This window comes from Myotis nattereri (genome assembly GCF_964212035.1).
Source record: "Myotis nattereri genome assembly, chromosome: 2".
Classification (NCBI taxonomy): Eukaryota; Metazoa; Chordata; class Mammalia; order Chiroptera; family Vespertilionidae; genus Myotis; species Myotis nattereri.
Window position 1 is genome coordinate 163157770 of NC_138076.1, and position 19465 is coordinate 163177234.

Here is a 19465-nt window from a genome sequence, read left to right on the forward strand (position 1 = left end):
CATTTAATTCACTTAATTATCTGTGCCTCAGTCTTCATCATATGTAAAATGGGGGGGGGGGCTACTATATAAGGCTATTATTGTATTAAACGGAAAACCTCAGCATAGTTTTAACACATAATTGTAACCACCCAATAAATGGAAGTTATTATTTTTAGCTTTAGCTGAGACTGAGGCTGAGTTTTCTTCCATGCATTTATTCTGGGTGTAAGACATAAACCAAGAACACTTGGGACTTTGATTTCTGAACAGGCCTCACTCTTTTTTTTTTTTTCCAGGTCTTTTGTTTTGTTTTGTAAGAGGACCTCACTCTTAATTTACCCAGGACCTTGAGCTCATCCAGTGGCTTGTAACTCATAAATCCTGACTAATTGTACAGATGTGTCTCAGTGTTTGTGCAGCCCAGTAACTTATAGTTAAGTGCTTGGAGATCTTCAGATGAAAGGCACGCAGGGCAGGCACCAGACACCCGATCCAGTCATAACAACAAAAAATACTACAAAAAAACTTGGAATAAGCAGAGACCCAGAAAGAGCAAATCAATCCCCTAACATGAAGACTGGGAAAGAGATCATAGAATGCCTGACTACTTGGAGGGCCCAGAAGGGGGAGGGCACATGATGCCCAGGTCTTTGACACAACTTGGGCTGTGGGAGGAGTGTGACTCTTTCACCTCTGCTAAATAAAAACAGGAGCAACAACATGTATTGTTACCCTAATTAATTTAAAGGCTTGGGCACACTGGCCCCAGTAAGTGGCTTGTTTGTGAGTTGTGATCGGTCCTGAATTATGCCAGGCTCCCCTTCCAATTTCATGCTTCTACTTCTCCTCCCTCCCACCACCACCCCCACCCCCACCCCCACCGCCCCCTCAGGCTATAGACCCTCTTCCCAGACCTAGAGTCACTCTAGGGCAATGGTGCCCAACCTTCCTAATGCCGCGACCCTTTAATACAGTTCCTCATGTGGTGGTGACCCCCAACCATAAAATTATTTTCGTTGCTACTTCATAACTGTAATTTTGCTACTATTATGAATTGTAACGTTAAATATCTGATATGCAGGATGTATTTTCATTATTACAAATTGAACATAATTAAAGCATAGTGATTAATCACAAAAACAATATGTAATTATATATGCGTTTTCCGATGGTCTTAGGCGACCCCTGTGAAAGGGTCGTTCGACCCTCAAAGGGGTCGCGACCCACAGGTTGAGAACCGCTGCTCTAGGGGGCTCCAGTCGAGGGGTGTATTGGCAGGCCCATCACTGAAACACTCAAGTTGTAAAGAAATAGCGGTGCACAACACGTAGTTTTTACAGGGGCTGTCCCTGGGGTTGCAACAGAGAAGAAACTGCTAGCACAGCTATTAGTTTCCCATCCCTTAAATGGCAGGTGGCTGTGAAGTCGTGGCATTTATAGAGACATGCAGTTCTGCTGTTCTACCATTTCATAACTTTGATATTTTAGACCGGCTCCTTAACCTTTTCAACTTTAGATTCTTCCTCTATAAAGTGTGTAAAACAAGACTACCTATCTCAAAACTTGTTAAAAGTAAACTAAAGAGTGCATCTGAACTCGTTCGGCGCAAGACGCACTGTAAAGTATTACACAGCGGGCGTTAAAGCCCTAACCCCTCCCCACCCCCCAACTACGCACGTTACAAACCCTCAGTCACCACTAACACAGCCTGCCCCCTCCTAAGGAATCATGGGCCGTGAAGTCTTTTGATGGCCACACCCTCGTTTGCTGTCATGGACGTGAGAACTACGTCTCCCAGAATGCAGTGGTGAGGCCGCCGCCACGACCGCCCTCTTCTCCGCCCTCCTTGCACAATAGCCTCCTGGGATATGTAGTCCCAGATCCAAGTCAGCTCTCCAGTAAAAGACCGTGGAGGAACCACAAACCCCAGAAGTCCTCGCGCTCATTCTTCTCCCTCCCCTCTCGGAGACTGAGTGCTGTTTTTGTTGTTGGTGAAAGGTAAGGGAACAGCTGATCCGTCTGTGGGGTAAGAAACTTGGCCTAATTTGGGGGGATCTTATGGGGCGTCACCCCACTTTCAGTCTATGAAAGGATAAACTAAGGGGACTGTAGAAAGGGGTTGCAGAAACGTTTGGGTTTTAATACTTTACGTACGGGAGAAGCCAGCACCACTGTTGTGGGAGTTCTTGGTCTCAAGGGGGGCCCTGATCAAAGGAATACCGCCCCTCACTGTTCTCACCTTCTTCTCTGTCCTTCTCAAAAAAAGCTTGATATGCTTAAGGGAGTTGGGGAGAGACTGAACTATTTGCTCATCCTTCCACATGGAAAACTTGGCCCTCACAACCTTCCCTTTCCCCTTACCACCCCCACACCCCTCGCCAATCCAAAGGCCTTTACGACGTTTGCCTCGCTGCGGGGCGCGGGGGCGGGGAGGGGGGGACCTTCCAAGGTGTAGAATGTCAAGGAACTCTAGAGCCTTACGGAGTGGGATGATGGTATCCCACCGTGCGAACACTTCAGTTTGACTACACACGTACAGAGCTCTCTTTCAGGCCTGTCCCAACTCTTAAGGATTTTATTTGTGGCAAGTATTTGGGATTCCCCAGGCTTAGATCTTTGGGATAATATATACCCCCTAAGAAAACCGGAGAATTGTATTTGAAGAAAACATGGAGTGGTTTTTTTTGTTTGTTATATTTTTATTGATTTCAGAGAGGAGAGGAAAGGGAGAGAGATAGAAACATCAATAAGGAGAGAGAACAATTGATTGGCTGCCTCCTGCACACCCTTTACTGGTGATCGAGCCCGTAACCCTCGGCCCATGCCCTTGACTGGAATCGAACCTGGGACCCTCAGGTCTGCAGGCCAACACTCTATCCACTGAGCCAAACTGGCTAGGGCTGGACTAGTTTTAACTAGGGATTTTTAAGAGAGATGAAAATCTAAAGAAACCCATTTTCCTCAATTCAATTAAAAAGTTGCTCTTTATGGTAGAGCTGGCCCACCTTTCCTTCTCTGCTGTCTCTTCTTTTAAAGTTCCTAACCCCCCCCCCCGCCCCCGCCCACCTTACTTCAGCCTGGTGTGGGGTTGTGATGTTCAGGGGTGTGCACATGACTAGTGGCTATGGCTGATTGGAGGCAGTCAGCTGTGGCTGACACAGGATGTAGATTAGTGGACTAGAGAGAGGGATGAGGAGGGCCATCTCACAGCCCTAGGCTGAGGAGTTCTGTTGATTATTATTGTTATTGTTCCTCTCCCCACCTAACTCAGAACGCCTCTTCCTCTCACTTTCATCCTATAGTGTGCTTCCAACGATCAATCCAAGCAGATGGAGGAATGGAGGTATTCAACACTTAGAATTGAGGCTAGGGGAGCAGAGAGAAAATAGGGAGGAAAATACCGAAACTGGGTTACACATAGTCAAACCAGTAGGTTTGCCTGAAGAGATGAATGTTAAGTTTTTTTTTGAACTATCTCTTCCTTCTCTCAACATTACATATAAATATCCCCTTCCCAGGGCTCCTTACTTCCCACCTTCCAGTCTGTCCCCTGCCCAGGGGTGGGGCTTTCCTGGCTCTAGGCCCCCACATTCCATCTCCCCACACCACCACGTTCCTGCTGAGTGTGTCACTCCACCCTTATAGCCGCCGCCTCCAGAATTCTTGACTTCCTGAAATAATGAAGTTGAGGACATAACCTGTCTTTCCTTACATCCTCCCTTTCCCTTTGTCTCTTAGATGAGAGTCGAAGCTGTTTTGTTTGATTATTTGTTTGTTTTTAATTCTTGGGATTAGACAGCTCAGAGAAGGGAAGAGAATGAGAGCTCATGGGCCTGAGGATTGGGCTGTCCCTCCACCCTCAGCCATATGTTAGCCTTGAAGATGCAGTCGTTACTTTAAGAGATTTGTTGCTGTTTCCAGGTGTTGTAGTCATTCCTGTGTAGTTGGGTCAGCAAGCTCAGGTGTACACAAGGAGACCTGCTCAGAATGAGGGGGCTCCATACCTCAATTGGATTTTTAATTCAGGGGCCAGAAGATGTGGGGGATGGGATGCAGACATGGAAGCTGAAGAATTTGGAATCCTCAAAGATGTTAAAAGATGGAAGAGGAGGGACTGAGGAGGGCAGAGCCTAGGATACTGAGACTTGATCAATGGGGCAGTGGAAAGGAAGCAGGAATTAACTCTAGGAAGAGTTTATGACTTAGAATGGGAGAGTGTGAGACAAGACCAGGATTGACATGGAAGGCCAGCTTCGGTCCTGCAGGCTAAGAGTGGTATCTCTAAAAGGGTCTAAAACCCTCAGGGACTGGATACTAAATATGACTTCACCTCCAGGTAGTGGCAAGGGCCGTGTGTAGGGGTGGATGGAGGTAAAGGGGAAAAAATGAAGTGGAGCAACTTTAGGATATTAACTCTTTGTTTCCTAGGAGGGCACGTATCTCAAGGGAAGGATGGAAGAATCATCAGTAAGCCGGGCACCATCTCGGGGAGGAGTCAGCTTTCTGAATGTGGCCCGGACCTACATCCCCAATACTAAGGTGGAATGTCACTACACCCTTCCCCCCGGCACCGTGCCAAGTGCCAGTGACTGGATTGGCATCTTCAAGGTACACCTGGAACCCCTTTTGCTTAAGTTCATGGGCCATGGGTTGGTTGGAATCGGGAGAATGACTAGGCTCTTGGATTCTCAGCCTCAAGTTGATAGAGAAGAAGGGAAAAGATGGCAAGATGACAGAGAGTTTTCTGTATAAGCAAAGCTCATCTCCCCGTCTTAGCTTTGCTCTCTTTTGACACATTATTGTCCCCCCACTTTCCCGGTCTTTCATCATCCTTGCCACTGTAACACAGTCCTATTCTCCCATTCAATCCCTCAGCCCTTTCTACCATCTATAGCTGGTAGTCGCATCACCATAGCCCTCTCTCACCTTGGACTTTCACAGGTGGAGGCTGCCTGCGTTCGGGATTACCATACATTTGTGTGGTCTTCGGTGCCTGAAAGTGCAACTGATGGTTCCCCTGTCCATGCCAGTGTCCAGTTCCAAGGTACAAGGGAAAATAGAGGACTGGGAGGGAAGAGTCAAGGGGGATAAAGGTTTGGAAAAAGGAAGTGGGCTCAGAAACACAAAAGTTAGGCACAGAGAACAAGGAAAAATAAGCTCAAAAAAATAAAATAATATCCAACATGCTCAGCAGACATGGGGTTATCATAGAATCAAGGACTTAGAGGTGGAAGGACCTGTACAGTGCAACTAATTCCACCTCCTACCGAAAGAAGCAGGAACTAGCGGGTAGGGAAGAGGGAAAAGTGGTGCCGTATATTGAGAAGAAGGTGGTCATTAGATTCTAAAAGACCTGGATTCAGATCTCAGCTCTAATACTTATAAGCTGTTTGACACTGGGAAAATTACTTAACCTCCATGTGTCTATTATCTTAACATTAAAATGAGATGCCTGGTTTATAGGGATAATAAAAGGATTTTAACACTGTGCCTGGTACATGGTGGGCACTCAATAAATATTATTATTATTATTATTATTATTATTATTATTATTGAAGATAGATTTGGGAGAGGAAGGAAAGGACTAGGCAGAAAGGAGCGAGAAGAGTATCCCAGGGAACAGAAATAGTGTATGGGAGGTGGAGAGGAGAGAAAACAGAATATGGAACAGGAAGCAAGGGACCAGAGCCAAAGAGTGGATAATAAAATATACCAAGGGGACCTGCTGAGCACTGGAGGGCCTGGGATCATACTGCGGTCCTGGGTCCATTCTTTTTCCCACAGCCAGCTACCTGCCCAAACCAGGAGCCCAGCTTTACCAGTTCCGATATGTGAATCGCCAGGGCCGGGTGTGTGGGCAGAGCCCCCCTTTCCAGTTTCGAGAGCCAAGGCCCATGGATGAACTGGTGACTCTTGAGGAGACTGATGGCGGCTCTGACATCCTGCTGGTTGTCCCCAAGGCAACTGTGCTGCAGGTGAGAACAGAGCAGCAGCTGCTCCTGGGCAGGGGCGTGGGAGGACAGCATTGCCAGGGGGCCCGTCCCAGTGCACCTTCCCCTCGGCTATAGCTTCAGCTGGAGACCTCACTGGGAGTTATACAAAGTCTTGCCTCCAAGAAAGTCTCCGTCTAACATAGTCAGACATGAACACGTAGGGCAGGAAAGCAAGCCACCCACAGACTAATGTTACTCGATTCCATAAGAGCTTTTTGAGCATTTCTTCTTCAAGTGCTTCATCCTGCCCTAGGCCCTAGAGGATACAAAGGGTAGAGGGAGGCCACTCCAGGGAAGGAGCAACCAGGGGAGGGGAGGATGAAACCCACTTCCGGGACAGGTGAGGAGTGAGAACAGATAGACAGGCCCAGACCTGCACTGACCTATACTGGAGGTGCTACCCTCGTGTGGCTCTTGAGCACTTGGAATGTAACTGGCCCAAATCGAGTTGTACTGTGTGGGTAAAATACTAGATTTTGAAGACCTAGTGTTAAAAAAAAGTGTACAGATCTCCATAATTTTTTATATTGATTACATGTTGAAATAATAGTTTTGATAGACTGAGGTAGATAAAATATTATTAAAATTAATATCTTTCTTATTAGTACTTTATTTTTAAGTGTCTACTATAAAATTTTAAATTATATATGTGGCTTGTATTATTTTTCTATTGAACCAAATAGAGAAGAATTAGGGAGTAGAGACAGATGTTAGCAAGGAAGACTTCCGGAAGAAAGGTGAGGACAGTGCTAGGTGGGGAGGAAGTACACTCCCCAGGCAAGAGGACGGGCCTGAGGAAGGTCAGAAGAGGAGAATGAGTAGCTTGTCTTTGATTTAGATAAACTCCAGCCCTCTAGAACCCTCTAAACACATGTAATCAACACAAGAATAGGAAGAAGATGTTTATATCTTACATTAGTCAGAGATATGTCAGCTCCTACACTGTATTCTGTTTTTATATTAATCATTGTCATTACAATTATCTTGCAACAACCTAGGCTAAGGGATCACTTTACAGATGACACAGAGATTAAGAGAAGTTAAGTCACTTGTTCAGAGTCACATAGCTCATAAACATTGTGTTGGAGATTTAAACCCAGTGTCTGACTCCAGAACCAATAGGTTAAAATTAGGGGCGCCATCTGTCTTGTCTATGTGGATTGAGAAAGATTTCTGCAATTGCTGAGCCACGGAGGGGGCCAGCCCTCAAGTGGGAAGAAGTAAAAGAGAAAAGAAAAGAAACAAAAAAAGAAGTGAAAGAGGAGTGGGGTCCTCGTTGGTGTGGCTCGGTTGGCTGAGCATCATCCTGTGCACCGAAAGGTTGCCAGTTCTTTCCCAGTCAAGGCACATACCTAGGTTGGGGATTCGATCCAGGTTGGGGCACGTATGGGAAGCAACCGATTGAAGTTTCTCTCTCACATCAATGTTTTTCTTTCTCTCTCTTTCCCTCTCCCTTCCTCTCTCTCTAAAATCAATAAAAACATTTTTTTAAGAGGAGTGGGCAGTTAAGAGTGCCGGGAGCTGGTGGGTGGACAGACTTCAGTAGCACACAACTCATCTCTTTGTATCCTATGCTGATGTATCTTCCCAATCCTGAAATGAATCTGCAGAGTGATGGGATGGGACCTCGGAATGGGTGCTGCACGAGCACACCCTCTTCTCCTCCTGCCCCCTGTAGAACCAGCTGGATGAGAGCCAGCAAGAGAGGAATGACCTGATGCAGCTGAAGCTGCAGCTGGAGGGGCAGGTCACGGAGCTGAGGAGCCGAGTACAGGAGCTGGAGACGGCCCTGGCAACTGCCAGGCAGGAGCATGCGGAGCTGAAAGAGCAGTACAAGGTGGGATTGGAGAGGGGGGTGGGACAGGGCCAGCTGCTCACCCTAGATCCAAAATATTAACCCAGTGAAGAGGGTAAAGGGGAGATATTAGTGGGCTTTTACAGATGGTTCTGACATGAAAGAAATAGGCTTAAGTTGTAACAAGTAGGATTAAATTTGATATGACAGGAGACATGTCCCAGATTTGTAAAAGACTCAGTTCTCTGAACACAGGAATGCTGAGGTCGGGTTGGGGTAGGTATGTCCGCTGGTAAGGGAATTTTTCCTTGTGTCTTTTTTCAAGGAAGGTTACTGGGTAAGGGGGTTGGAACAAACTGGTATGCTCCTTCTAAGCCTTTGCTCCAATCTTTGAAATGAGTCTCAACTTTTCTCTTCTGGGGGAACCTTAATTCCAGGGGCTTTCCCGGTCCCACGCGGAACTCACAGAAGAGAGGGACATCTTGAGCCGGCAACAAGGAGATCATGTGGCACACATCCTGGAACTGGAAGATGACATCCAGATCATCAGTGAGAAAGTGCTGACGAAGGAGGTGGAGCTGGACAGGTGAGGGGGCCTCCTGTGCCCCATTACATTTCCTGTGACCCTGGAACTCCAGCTTCCTGTTTCAGGGAGGCAAACTGCTCTGTCTCAGGTGGTTTGTCTTTGCTTTCTCAACTTCTCTTAGGGTATTTCGTTAACTGAGGATATCTTTTTCTGCCTCGCTCTCTTCCGTCTTTCCAAACTTACTCTGTATTCCTCACCTTCAGAATTAATTTTAGTTACCATTTATTGTGTAGCAAAGGCTAAGCAGGAGCCAGGAGTAGAGGACTTGAAAAAAGAGAAGTGGCTAGAACAGTCAACACAAGATAAGAGAGGATGGATTTAGGCTCGTACCACAGCAAAGAATAAGATTAGACTTGTTCTCACTGTTAGGAAATGATAGAACTGGTGATCCATGAATGTTATGGAATCTCTGCCCTGAAAAATGGAATAAATCATAGATTTTTAGCATTGGGAGCAATGTAAGGTATTCAAGACGACATGTAAGAGAAGATCACTACCTCAGGAGGCAGCCTCTTTACTGCTGGACAGCTGTCATTTTTGTACCTCTTGTGTTGATTCAAGCTCACCCATTCTGTAACGTTCACACTTTGGTCCTGCTTTAGACCTCTGGAGCCACATAGCATAAATTTCTTTCTTCTGGCAGGCAGCTATTATTTCTAGCAAATAACACAAGTACTGACCACCTCCCCTTGCCTGTTCTTCAAGAGAAATACTCTAATTCTTTTTTCCGCCAAATGACATAAGTTCCTTTCATTCAGTACTGGTAGATTTGATATTTTTTCAAACTCTTTAAAGGAAAGAGGCATTCTGTCCAAGGCCCAGAGTAAAAAGTGAGTTGTTCCCTGAGGCTTCTTCAGTTCAGGATGTTAGTCTTGCCCTAGGGAGATACTAAATGTCTAGGTTCTAAATCATGGAATAGAAAATCAGGGATCAGACTGAGCATCTGGAAAAGATTAGTTACTGTCTAGACCAGGGGTCAGCAAACAGTGGCCCATGTGCCAAATCTCAAATGCCACCTGTTTTTGTACAACCCACAAGGTAAAAATGGTTTTGATAGTTTTTAATGGTTGAAATATTTTTGACATGTGAAAAATATGTAAAATTAAAATTTCAGTGTTCATGCCCTAGCTGGGTAGCTCAGTTGATTAGAGTGTCATCCCAATATGCCAAGGTTGCAGGTTCGATCCCCTGTCAGGGCATATCCAAGAATCAATCACTGGATACTTGGATAAGTGGAACAACAAATTGATGTATGTTTCTCTCTCTCTCTCTCTCTCTCTCTCTCTCTCTCTCTCTCTGTCTCTCTTTCTCTCTCTCTCTCTCTTTTGTTCCCTTCCCTCCCTCTCTGTCTCTCCTTCCCTCTCTCTCTCTCTCTCTCTCAAATCAATAAATTAAAATTTTTGAAGTTCTCAGTGTCCATATAATTGTATTGGAACAGCCATGCTCACGTATTTACTTATTATCTATGGCTTATTCCTCACTACAGTGACAGAGTTGAGTGGTTGCCATGGAAACCATATGGCCTATAAAGCCAAAAATATTTACTGTTAGGCCTTTTACAGAAAAAGTCTGCCAACTTCTCACCTAGACCAAAAGTTTATAATTAACAATGAGTGTCACTTGTCTAGAAAAGACTGGATTCTGGTCTCTTGACTGAGTGAAAACAATGAGGGAACCATCGACAGGACATTCCTTAAAGTGATATGAAAGAGAAAAGAAAAACTGTTTATTTCTAGATTGTGCTCTAGAATCAGGAGTCTTGGGTACTTCGGGCTTAGAACTCGGTTTGGGAATTTGAGCATCCCACAGAGAAGTGGAGGTCTGGGCCCAGAGGAGCACCAGTCGGAGAGCTCAAGACAGAAGTTCGAGTCCTTCATTCCCTCTCTGGTGACCAGTCGGTTATCTGACATTCTGTCCCCCACTCACAGGGTTAGAGACACAGTGAAGGCCCTGACTCGGGAACAAGAGAAGCTCCTTGGGCAACTAAAGGAAGTGCAAGCAGACAAGGAGCAAAGCGAGGTAAGGGCTCAGGGTTGGTTTGCTTTCTCAATTGTTCATCCAGTGTTTATTGAGTTCCTTCTGAGTGCTGGGCACCAAGGGCGATAAAAATGTAAAGAAACATTGTGTACGCTCTCCTGGGGAACATAAGTCAGGATCAGTCAAAGGGGAATATAGGAAGTATCAACAGAGAAGTGTAATCAAGTGTGATGGTGCTCCACAGAGATGAATGGGAGCACATTTGTGAGGGACATTAGGAAGGACTTTAAAAGGGGACATAAGCTAGTTTAGTATTTCTAAACTTTTTCAGCAGCAGGAGCTTTTCTCCCCCATCAGTGAAGTTTTGCATCTTAAGTGGAACCTACTGAATAAGTAACAGCAATATTTCATTACTGTAAGTTTATTTTTATAAATGTAAATGTATAATATTTACATATAAGATAGTAAAAGCAATTAGGTAATTTTGATGGATACCAAACTTGGAAACTGGAGGTTATGGATGACTGTTCTGTCAGCCTCAGTGGCTAGGTAGAGTATTTTGTTATAGTTGTACAATATTGAGAACACCTTGCGTCACACACAAGTAGGTGCAAATTGATAACAGTTTTTAAACTGTCCACCTTGCAATCTCATTTTTCTCTTCACTTCAATAGAAACTACTATAGAAACTTTATTCTGAGATTTATATAAAAATTAATTAACCTGGCCCCAGCCTTTTTGGGTCAGTGGATAGAGCATTGACCTGCAGACTTAAGGGTCCCAGGTTCGATTCTGGTCAAGGGCACATGCCCAGGTTGTAGGCTCGATCCCCAGTAGGGGGTATGCAGGAGGCAGCTGATCAATGATTTTCTCTCATTGATGTTTCTATCTCTCTCTCCCTCTCCCTTCCTCTCTGAAATCAATAAAAATATATTTTAAAAAAGAATTTAACCTGGAAGCACATGTCAGTGGATTGGTGATCTCCAATGTGTTAACTTGTGAGATTGTGCATTTTTTCACATAATTTTTAATATTTTTAAATATTTGAAGTTTAAATTCAATATTTTCAGAACCTCTAAATGACTTCCTAAGAATCCTAGGCTTCTGTAGAAGGTTGTTTAAAAACCATTTGCGCCGTAACTGGTTTGGCTCAGTGGTTAGAGCGTCGGCCTGCGGACTGAAGGGTCCCAGGTTCTATTCCGGTCAAGGGCATGTACCTTGGTTGTGGGCACATCCCCAGAAGGGGGTGTGCAGGAGGCAGCTGATGTTTCTCTCTCATCGATGTTTCTAACTCTCTATCCCTCTTTCTTCCTCTCTGTAAAAAGTCAATAAAATATATTAAAAATAAATAAATAAATAAAAACCGTTTGCTTGGCAGTGATGAAAAGGTAGAATTTGAGTAGGCAGAGATGAAGGGAGGCCATTCTAGAAACAAAGGAAAACATGAGCAAAGGCTTAGAGTCCGGAACACTCAGGGCAGTTGAGTATGTGAGTGAAGAGTTTGAGATAAGCCCTGGTCAGATTGTAGACGCTCCTGAGTTTAATCTTTATTCTGTAAGCAGTGAGAGGCACTGATGATTTTCAAGTAGGTGACATGTACTCAAAGATTAATCTGATTGCCTTGTGGAAAATGAGCTAGTTGTGAGGTTTTTCAGTACTCCAAGCAAGACATGACCAGAGCCTGAGCTAACATGTTGTGGAAATATTAGAAGAGAAAATGGATGTGAACAAGATGAAGAATGGAGAAGCAATAGGCTTTTCTGTGGGCTGCTAGGGAGAGAACAGATCCAAGCATGGCACCAGGGTGTCCAGCTTAAGTGACTTGGGAATTAGTTTGAACCATGGATAGAAATAAGAAAGGAAAGACCTATAGTAGAATGGGAGGTAGAATATGTTGAGTTTGAAGGAACTGGAGGACATCTAGACTGATGTTTTTATTTAAAAGAAAAAGTGGAAAAGCAGAAATGAGACATGGGCTACCTAGTTATGTAAGACCCTATACTGTGACGCTGGATACCGCACTTCCTGGGAGCGGTGACTGGATGTTCAGGATTGAGTCACTTTGAGCTGAGAACCCAAGAAGGGGTGACGAAAGCTGAATGCTTGAGTTTGTGTTAAATCTGAGAAGTGGAACCTTGACCTCTCATCACAGTGGTTCACTTCCCTGGCCACCTCTTTCCTTACCTGTTCAGGCTGAGCTCCAAATAGCACAACAGGAGAATCGTCGCTTGAATTTGGAGCTGCAGGAGGCTAAGGGCCGGCAGGAGGAGCAGGGTGTGCAGACCCAGCGACTAAAAGACAAGTTGGTTCAGATGAAGGACACCCTAAGCCAGGCCCAGCAGCGGGTGGTGAGTGAAGCCTCTAGGCAACAAGAAGTAGAGAAAGTTGCAAGGACTCACTACAGAAGTCTGGGGAAGGATATGACTAAAAACTAAACAACCCAATCCTGAGTCCTAATGCAGTGGGGGAGGAGGTAGCCTAGTTAATATCTTCCTGGTTCACAATGACTTACTGGGAGCCCTGATCTCCATCTCTTCCTTTCTTCTGAGGCTGAGCTGGAGCCCCTGAAGGAGCAGCTTCGAGGGGCCCAGGAGCTTGCAGCCTCAAGCCAGCAGAAAGCCACCCTTCTTGGGGAGGAGTTGGCCAGCGCAGCAGGAGCCAGGGACCGCACCATAGCCGAACTACACCGCAGCCGCCTGGAAGTGGCTGGAGTCAACGGCAGGCTGGCTGAGCTCAGTCTGCATCTGAAGGAGGAAAAAAGCCAGTGGAGCAAGGAGCGGGCAGGGATGTTGCAGAGTGTGGAGGTAGAGGGATGGAGGAACCTGGCAAGCTCACAGCCATCACCCCCACCTCTATGTGGTCAGATCTCCTAGGAGGAGAGAAAAAAAGGGGGCAATGGGAACCTCAGAAGACTTAGGTGGGGAGGAGCTGTGAGGGAGGAACACTTCATTGTCCAGGTGTGACTCATCCCTAAATAGTGTCCCAACCCTGATCTCTGTAGCACCTTGGTTACCACCTTGATTCAGAAACGTGGACCGTTCTGGGCACCAGACCCTTGCCCTAATGCCCATTACTGATCAAGCAAGTCCCTTGCTTTCAGGCCCCTTCCTGTGTTCACGGGTTTGAGGGAGTCGGGGAGGCAAGAAGGGGAAGTGGCTCCAAAAGTAGAGGAAGGTCACAGGGAGGGATGGTGCCATTGCCAGTGGTGTCCCTTTCCCTTCATCTTCCCATTTTCCTTTCTGGCCATCTCCCAGGCAGAGAAGGACAAGATCCTGAAGCTGAGTGCAGAGATACTTCGGCTGGAAAAGGCAGTTCAGGAGGAGAGGACCCAGAATCAAGTGCTCAAGACTGAACTGGCCCAGGAAAAGGATGCTAGCCTGGTGAGGCGCCAGCCACCCCTGAACCCTGGTCCTGTGACCTCTTGAAGCCTGTGCCCCCTCTCTCTTAAGTGCAAGGGGCTCCCTTATTTATTGGGCAACATCTCACTTGCACATCTCCCAGCCCTCATTGGTTTGAAACATGCAGTGTCCCTTTCTGCTCTTACATTTGGGCCTAGCAGTGATGACTTAGGAGAAGTGTGGCTTGCCCCTTCCATGCCCCTGCTATGTCCCTGCACCCAGCCCAAGTCCTCAAGGTCCACACTTGAGGCAGAGACTGAATTTCCCGTGGCCAAGGAAAGGGGCTCATGGAAAAAGTGTTGGGGCTTCCCCTGTGTGTGTGGGGGCAAGGGAGGAACGAAGGCACAGAGACATGATTCTAGGTTGTTGGGTCCCAATCCCAGAGCCCGGGTTTTTTAGGTACATTTTAGGCTCCTTTCCGTTTGGCCCTTTCCCTCAGGTGCAGTTGTCAGAGAGTAAGCGGGAGCTGACGGAGCTGCGGTCAGCCCTGCGTGTGCTCCAGAAGGAAAAGGAGCAGTTGCAGGAGGAGAAGCAGGTGAGAACTCCCTGGTGGCCAGAACTGAGGGCTTGAGGACTAGAAACTGTGTCTCTTGGCTTAGGAACCGGTACCTCTAAGAGGACCCTGAGGCTAAAAATGGGACCATTATCAGCTGATTTGGCAGGACGAGATGATTGCTAGGGGAAGAGACATTGTAGGGGGCGAAGGAGGGCCCTTGGGGTGGGGGTGGGGGGGCGCTGTGAGGATCTACCTTAAGCTTCCCCACCTTTGGTGAAGGTGTCCAATCCTCGGGAGCTCAGAGTTAATATTGGATGCAGAAGGTTCTACAGCCCAGCAAGGTTGGCATCTTTCCAGCCTCTTGCACCTCTTTCCTCCCCAACACCAGGAACTGCTAGAGTACATGAGAAAGCTGGAGGCCCGCCTTGAGAAGGTGGCCGATGAGAAGTGGAATGAGGATGCTGCTACAGAGGATGAGGAGGCAGTTGCAGGGCTGGGTCTGTACACCCCCAATTTTGTGACACCTCTTCCCCACTCCACCTTGCCCTGTTGGGGAGAGTTCCATGTGACCACCCCTGGGTGCTGCCTCTGCCTTCTGTGTTTTGCCTTTTTCTTCCCAGTCCTGGCCCTTGTCTAATTTAACTGTTTCTTTTATCCAAAGGAGTCAGAGCTGATGCAACCCTCTAACAACGTACCCTTCTTTCTCTGCCCACTTCCTCACCTACAGGCTGCCCGGCAGCTCTGACAGACTCAGAGGATGAGTCCCCAGAAGACATGAGACTCCCACCTTATGGCCTGTGTGAACGTGGAGATCCAGGCTCCTCTCCTGCTGGGCCACGAGAAGCTTCTCCCCTAGTTGTCATCAGCCAGCCAGCTCCCATCGCTCCCCACCTCTCAGGGCCAGCTGAGGACAGCAGCTCTGACTCGGTGAGCAGGGGCAGGGAGGAGGGGGTCGGGCCAAACTCAAGTGGCCCAGCCTCCAGAGCAGGAAGACAGGCATACGGGGCTCTCATTTTTCTTTGGGGAAGAGGAGGCAGGCCCAGCCGCTCTCCAAGGCCACCCAATGGACACGACCACAAAACCCTGTCCCACTCAATAGCCTCACTACTCCCACACTCATTTTCTTCTTATCCACCAGCTCCCTTCAAAACACCTTTCCTGCCCCACTCTTACTGTCGCCCTCTGTTCTGTCACGGCCTGGACTGTTCTTCCCTTACCTGTCCCACTGTGCTACTCCCCATCGTGGACACTACCCCAAACCCAACCTATCTCTTTGGTGCCCAGGAGGCTGAAGATGAGAAGTCAGTCCTGATGGCAGCTGTGCAGAATGGGGGTGAAGAGGCCAACCTGCTGCTTCCTGAACTGGGCAATGCCTTCTATGACATGGCCAGGTGAGAGTAAAAATGGGGGGCAGGAGAGAGGTAGGAGAATGCCAGCCGAAAGGCTATCCAGGTGAACAGTCCCTGCCCTTCCCCCAGCCAAGAAAAGGAGACATAGGTGTGATTAACACAGAAAATTATCTACCACTCTAAATCCCAGGTGCCTTCGTGTAATCCTTCCCCTCAGCTTATCGGCACACATGCACTCAGAGGCCCTGCCTTTAACTGGCTTCTGTTTTCTAGCACCATCTTTCGTGGAGCCCAAATTGCCCTGCATCCTCTCTCACCTGCCCCTAACGTTTCCCCAACCACCAGGTAGGTTCCTAGGCTCCATCGGGGGAGGAAGGGAAGTAGGAGACCAAGCCCACAGGGACAAGAACAGAGAAGAGACTGGGATCCAGCATCCATCTGACCACCCCTGATATGCTGTGTCTTTCCTGACTTCCCTGGGGGACCCTTTGGGTGGTGAAGCCACAGGGGTGGGGAATTCAGGTATCAGGTTGCCCCCTCTGCCTTCCTTTTCTTCTGCAGGTCAAGAGGGGAAGGCAGAGGGAAGAGAGATTTTATCACCTAGCCCCCAGCTTTGCCTGGATGTGAGATGGGCTCAGGGTGGGGTGGGGGTATGCTGTCATCCTTAGCTGGAGCAGGAAGATGAAGGACGATGTCAGGCTCATTTTCAGCTTCATTAGGCAGCAGATAGAGATGGAGGGAGGAGAGCAAGAGGTTGGGGGATGGGCTCTGCACTGTGGGGACCAGCAAGGACTAGAGAAGGAGGGCACAGGGAACCGGGAAACTCCCTAGCATTGTGGGGAGAAAGATGCTATTTAAGAGGCTCGGAGAGAGAGAACTACCAGGATGCTGTATTAGGAACAAGAGAATGTGGGAACCCAGGTGCACGAGTCCCTCTCCCTGAGGTCTGCAAGTCAATAAGGCAACAGAGCACACTGACCCTCTCCTTCTCCCTCTGTCTCTCTTTAGTGGCTTTGCAGTGGGTCCCTTGTCAGAGGCCAGCACCGGGGGCCCTGCCACCCCCCCATGGAAGGAGTGCCCGATTTGTAGGGAGCGCTTCCCAGCTGAGAGTGATAAGGACGCCCTGGAGGACCACATGGATGGACACTTCTTCTTCAGCACCCAGGACCCCTTCACCTTTGAGTGATCTCACCTCTCCCTAGTACAAGCACAAACACACACTTAAACACACACACACACACACACACACACACATTTAGGTCTCATGCCTCTTTTCCGACACGGTGGGCTCCATGATATTCTGTCCCTAAGAACCACTCCTGTGTGCCGTTTTTATTCCAAGCTCTCCAGCCTCCTCCTCTCCTACCAGCCCTTTTGTCCAGGCAGGGGTCCTTCATGGAAGAATGGCTGAATTTACCCCCTGAAAGCGGTTTGGGAGAAACCAGAATGGAGGAGGCCTCCCCCAGGGGGAGTAGAACCTGCCCCCTCCTAGCCCTGGTTGCTTCTGTCACTCACCAGCTACTGCAAGCACCACCGCCACTCCACACACACACACACACACACACACACTCACACTCAGTCTCTGATGCCCCAAAGCCAATCCCTGGGGCACCCTACCCTCTCTTCTTTTGGGGTCTATGTTTGTTCCCCTGGGTTTCCTCTGGGGCCTGCATTGAGGCAGCAGCATGGACATCATGACCTCCTCAGGTCTCAGTTCTGAACTTCATTGGTTCCTCTTACTGCCCCCGCCCCCCCATTGCCTTCCACACTCCACCCCAGCCTTTTCCCATACCATTGGATATTAAGTTTGGAGCTTTCTTTTTGTATTTTTGAGGTTTTCTGTACTCTTACCTTCTGCCCCTCCATGCCAACCCCCCTCCCCCCACAATGTCCTCACATGGAAAGAAATAATGCGTTGTGCCTTCTGTGAGGGATGGGGGAACAAATGGTCCCAGGTCCTCCCACTTCCCAGCCCTTCCTCCCTCCAGGTTCCCCATAGCAGTAGAGCTTTCTCCCCAATATCCCTCCCCCTACCTGTAGTTTGGACAAATATATTTATATGGTATGTATAACTCTTCTAATAAAATGTGTTCTTATTATAAGGTGTGACTAGAGCAAAGAACATCCCGACACCTGGCTCTTAGACTTCAGTGGAGGGGTAAGCGAGGGAGGGGGCTTCAGGAGGCTTTATCCCATTCTGCATGCTGCGCTGGCCACCAGTGGGAAGAGGAGGAGGGAGGAACCTTTGTCCCAGGTGGAGGTCTAGCTTGGAGAACACTGCAGTGCAAGAGGAGCAAACTGTGGGTTGGTATTGGCTTGCTCAGGTTTTAGTCCTGGACGCGGGCGGGGGGCGAGGGGGGAGGGTAGAGGGAGGGACTCAGGTATAGGGCCAAAGTGCATCCCTTAGAAGGCAAGGGTGGTTTCCACCACTCAGACCTTCACCCTCCATAGCAGCCATCACTGTACCTTGGGCCAAAGGACAGGCATTACTCCTGTCAGGAGTGTACACCTTTGAGTATCCACTTTATAAAAAATGCCCTAAACCCCATACCCCTAAAGACTATTTGATATTCTTCCCATCTCTGCCTCCCTCTCTTCCTCTGTTGCCATCCTCACACACCCGTGTGCACACTCTGACTCCACAGTCATGAAAACACATTCATCCACTCTAACCAGCTTCACGGGCTAGACAGAGACAGCATCATAAAGCATTTATTAAGGACCTGCATGCTCATCAAGGCTCTCAGGAATGCCCAGTACAAGCCATGCCTATAGCCCCTTTGTTCACTATCCCAGTAGCTCCCTTATCCACCCTTCATTCCCTTTAGGGCCCCTGGGTGGGCCACTGCCACCCCACCATTTCTTCTATCCACCTGAAACCCTCCTACCCACCCCCCTTCCAACCCCACCTGAATGACATCTTACATCCTTCCTTCTTCCCTCACATCGCTGTATCCTAGCAACCCCATTTCATTCCCTGAATCCCTTCCAAGGAAATTAGAGATAATGGATCTCTCCTCTCTCCATCTCAACTCCTCTTTATTGATCCTCCTTTAATGAAAGTTAATTATAACAATGATTTAATTAATAGAATCCCTCTCTTCCTTTATTGCTTCCCGTATTAAGACTATTAATAAATACGAGCTGGGCTGACAGAGGCATCCATCACTGGCCTGGGATTCCCCCCATACCCTCCTTTTCCCCTCCCCTGAACCCCCTCCCATTCTTGGCCTATAAACTTGCCGGGGTAGTGGGGGTTAATCAGAGAGGAATTATGAGCCAACATCCCCAGCAGGAGGTGCATTTAATGAAATCACTTGTGATTTATGTCTGGGGGAGGTTAGAGAGGGAAGAATCTGGAACCCAGATATCCTTGCTTCTAGAAAGGTGGCCCCTAGTGCAAAACAGGAGGAAGAAAGAAACAGGAACCCAGGGCCCCTGCTCCCACCCACAGCCCCTGCCAAGGCGCGCGCACCCCCTTCCCCAGCAGGAGCCTCACGGGTAGCTGCACAAGGCCATTGACACACAGGCTACCAGACTAAAAGCACTGGGAAAACTGCAGCGTAGGTTTCATCCTTTCCCACCTAATAAAACTTGACATGGGTCATTCTCACCTCACTTTCTCCCCAGCCCAGGTCTGCTTCATCTTCCTAAGCCTGCTCCACGCTCCCCTCCTCCATGAAGCCCCTCAGTACCTCATCAGACCCCTCCATGTAACTATTTAGAGCCCGCAGCTGCTCCTTGCTCTGCCCTTGTATGTCTCCTGATGTGCAATCTGCACCTTCAGGCTAGACATTTAAAGCCATTTCTCTTACCTACCCCAGGATCCAGGGCCTGGCCTCTGACACAGGGAGCTCAGGGAAGGGTAATTGATTGCATGGGCAGAGAG

At 48.0% G+C, this 19465-nt stretch overlaps 1 protein-coding gene across 3 annotated transcripts; it reads left to right on the forward strand.

The window, feature by feature from the left end:
• Positions 1-1939: 1939 nt before the first annotated feature.
• Positions 1940-17678, forward strand: CALCOCO1 (calcium binding and coiled-coil domain 1). 3 transcript variants are annotated; one of them, XM_081083132.1, is made up of 15 exons: positions 1940-1980; positions 4411-4590; positions 4924-5026; positions 5767-5957; positions 7654-7812; positions 8208-8356; positions 10285-10375; positions 12526-12681; positions 12883-13137; positions 13588-13713; positions 14171-14266; positions 14616-14724; positions 14955-15154; positions 15512-15618; positions 16585-17678. In XM_081083132.1, exons 2-15 carry the CDS (start codon positions 4435-4437, stop codon positions 16760-16762), a joined length of 2076 nt encoding a protein of 691 aa, XP_080939258.1. In that variant the 5' UTR covers positions 1940-1980; positions 4411-4434; the 3' UTR covers positions 16763-17678. The 3 variants fall into 3 exon arrangements, with proteins under 3 accessions (XP_080939258.1, XP_080939257.1, XP_080939259.1); XM_081083131.1 differs by having other exon boundaries at positions 1958-2008; XM_081083133.1 differs by lacking the exon at positions 12883-13137 and having other exon boundaries at positions 1958-2008.
• Positions 17679-19465: the final 1787 nt, after the last annotated feature.

Excerpts from the sequence above, each read along its gene's own strand:
- CALCOCO1 (XM_081083132.1), top strand. The coding sequence starts at position 4,435 with ATGGAAGAATCATCAGTAAGCCGGGCACCATCTCGGGGAGGAGTCAGC. Across the intron at positions 4,591-4,923 it reads ACTGGATTGGCATCTTCAAG|GTGGAGGCTGCCTGCGTTCG; the intron begins GTACACCTGGAA and ends GGACTTTCACAG. Across the intron at positions 14,725-14,954 it reads GGAGGCAGTTGCAGGGCTGG|GCTGCCCGGCAGCTCTGACA; the intron begins GTCTGTACACCC and ends CCTCACCTACAG.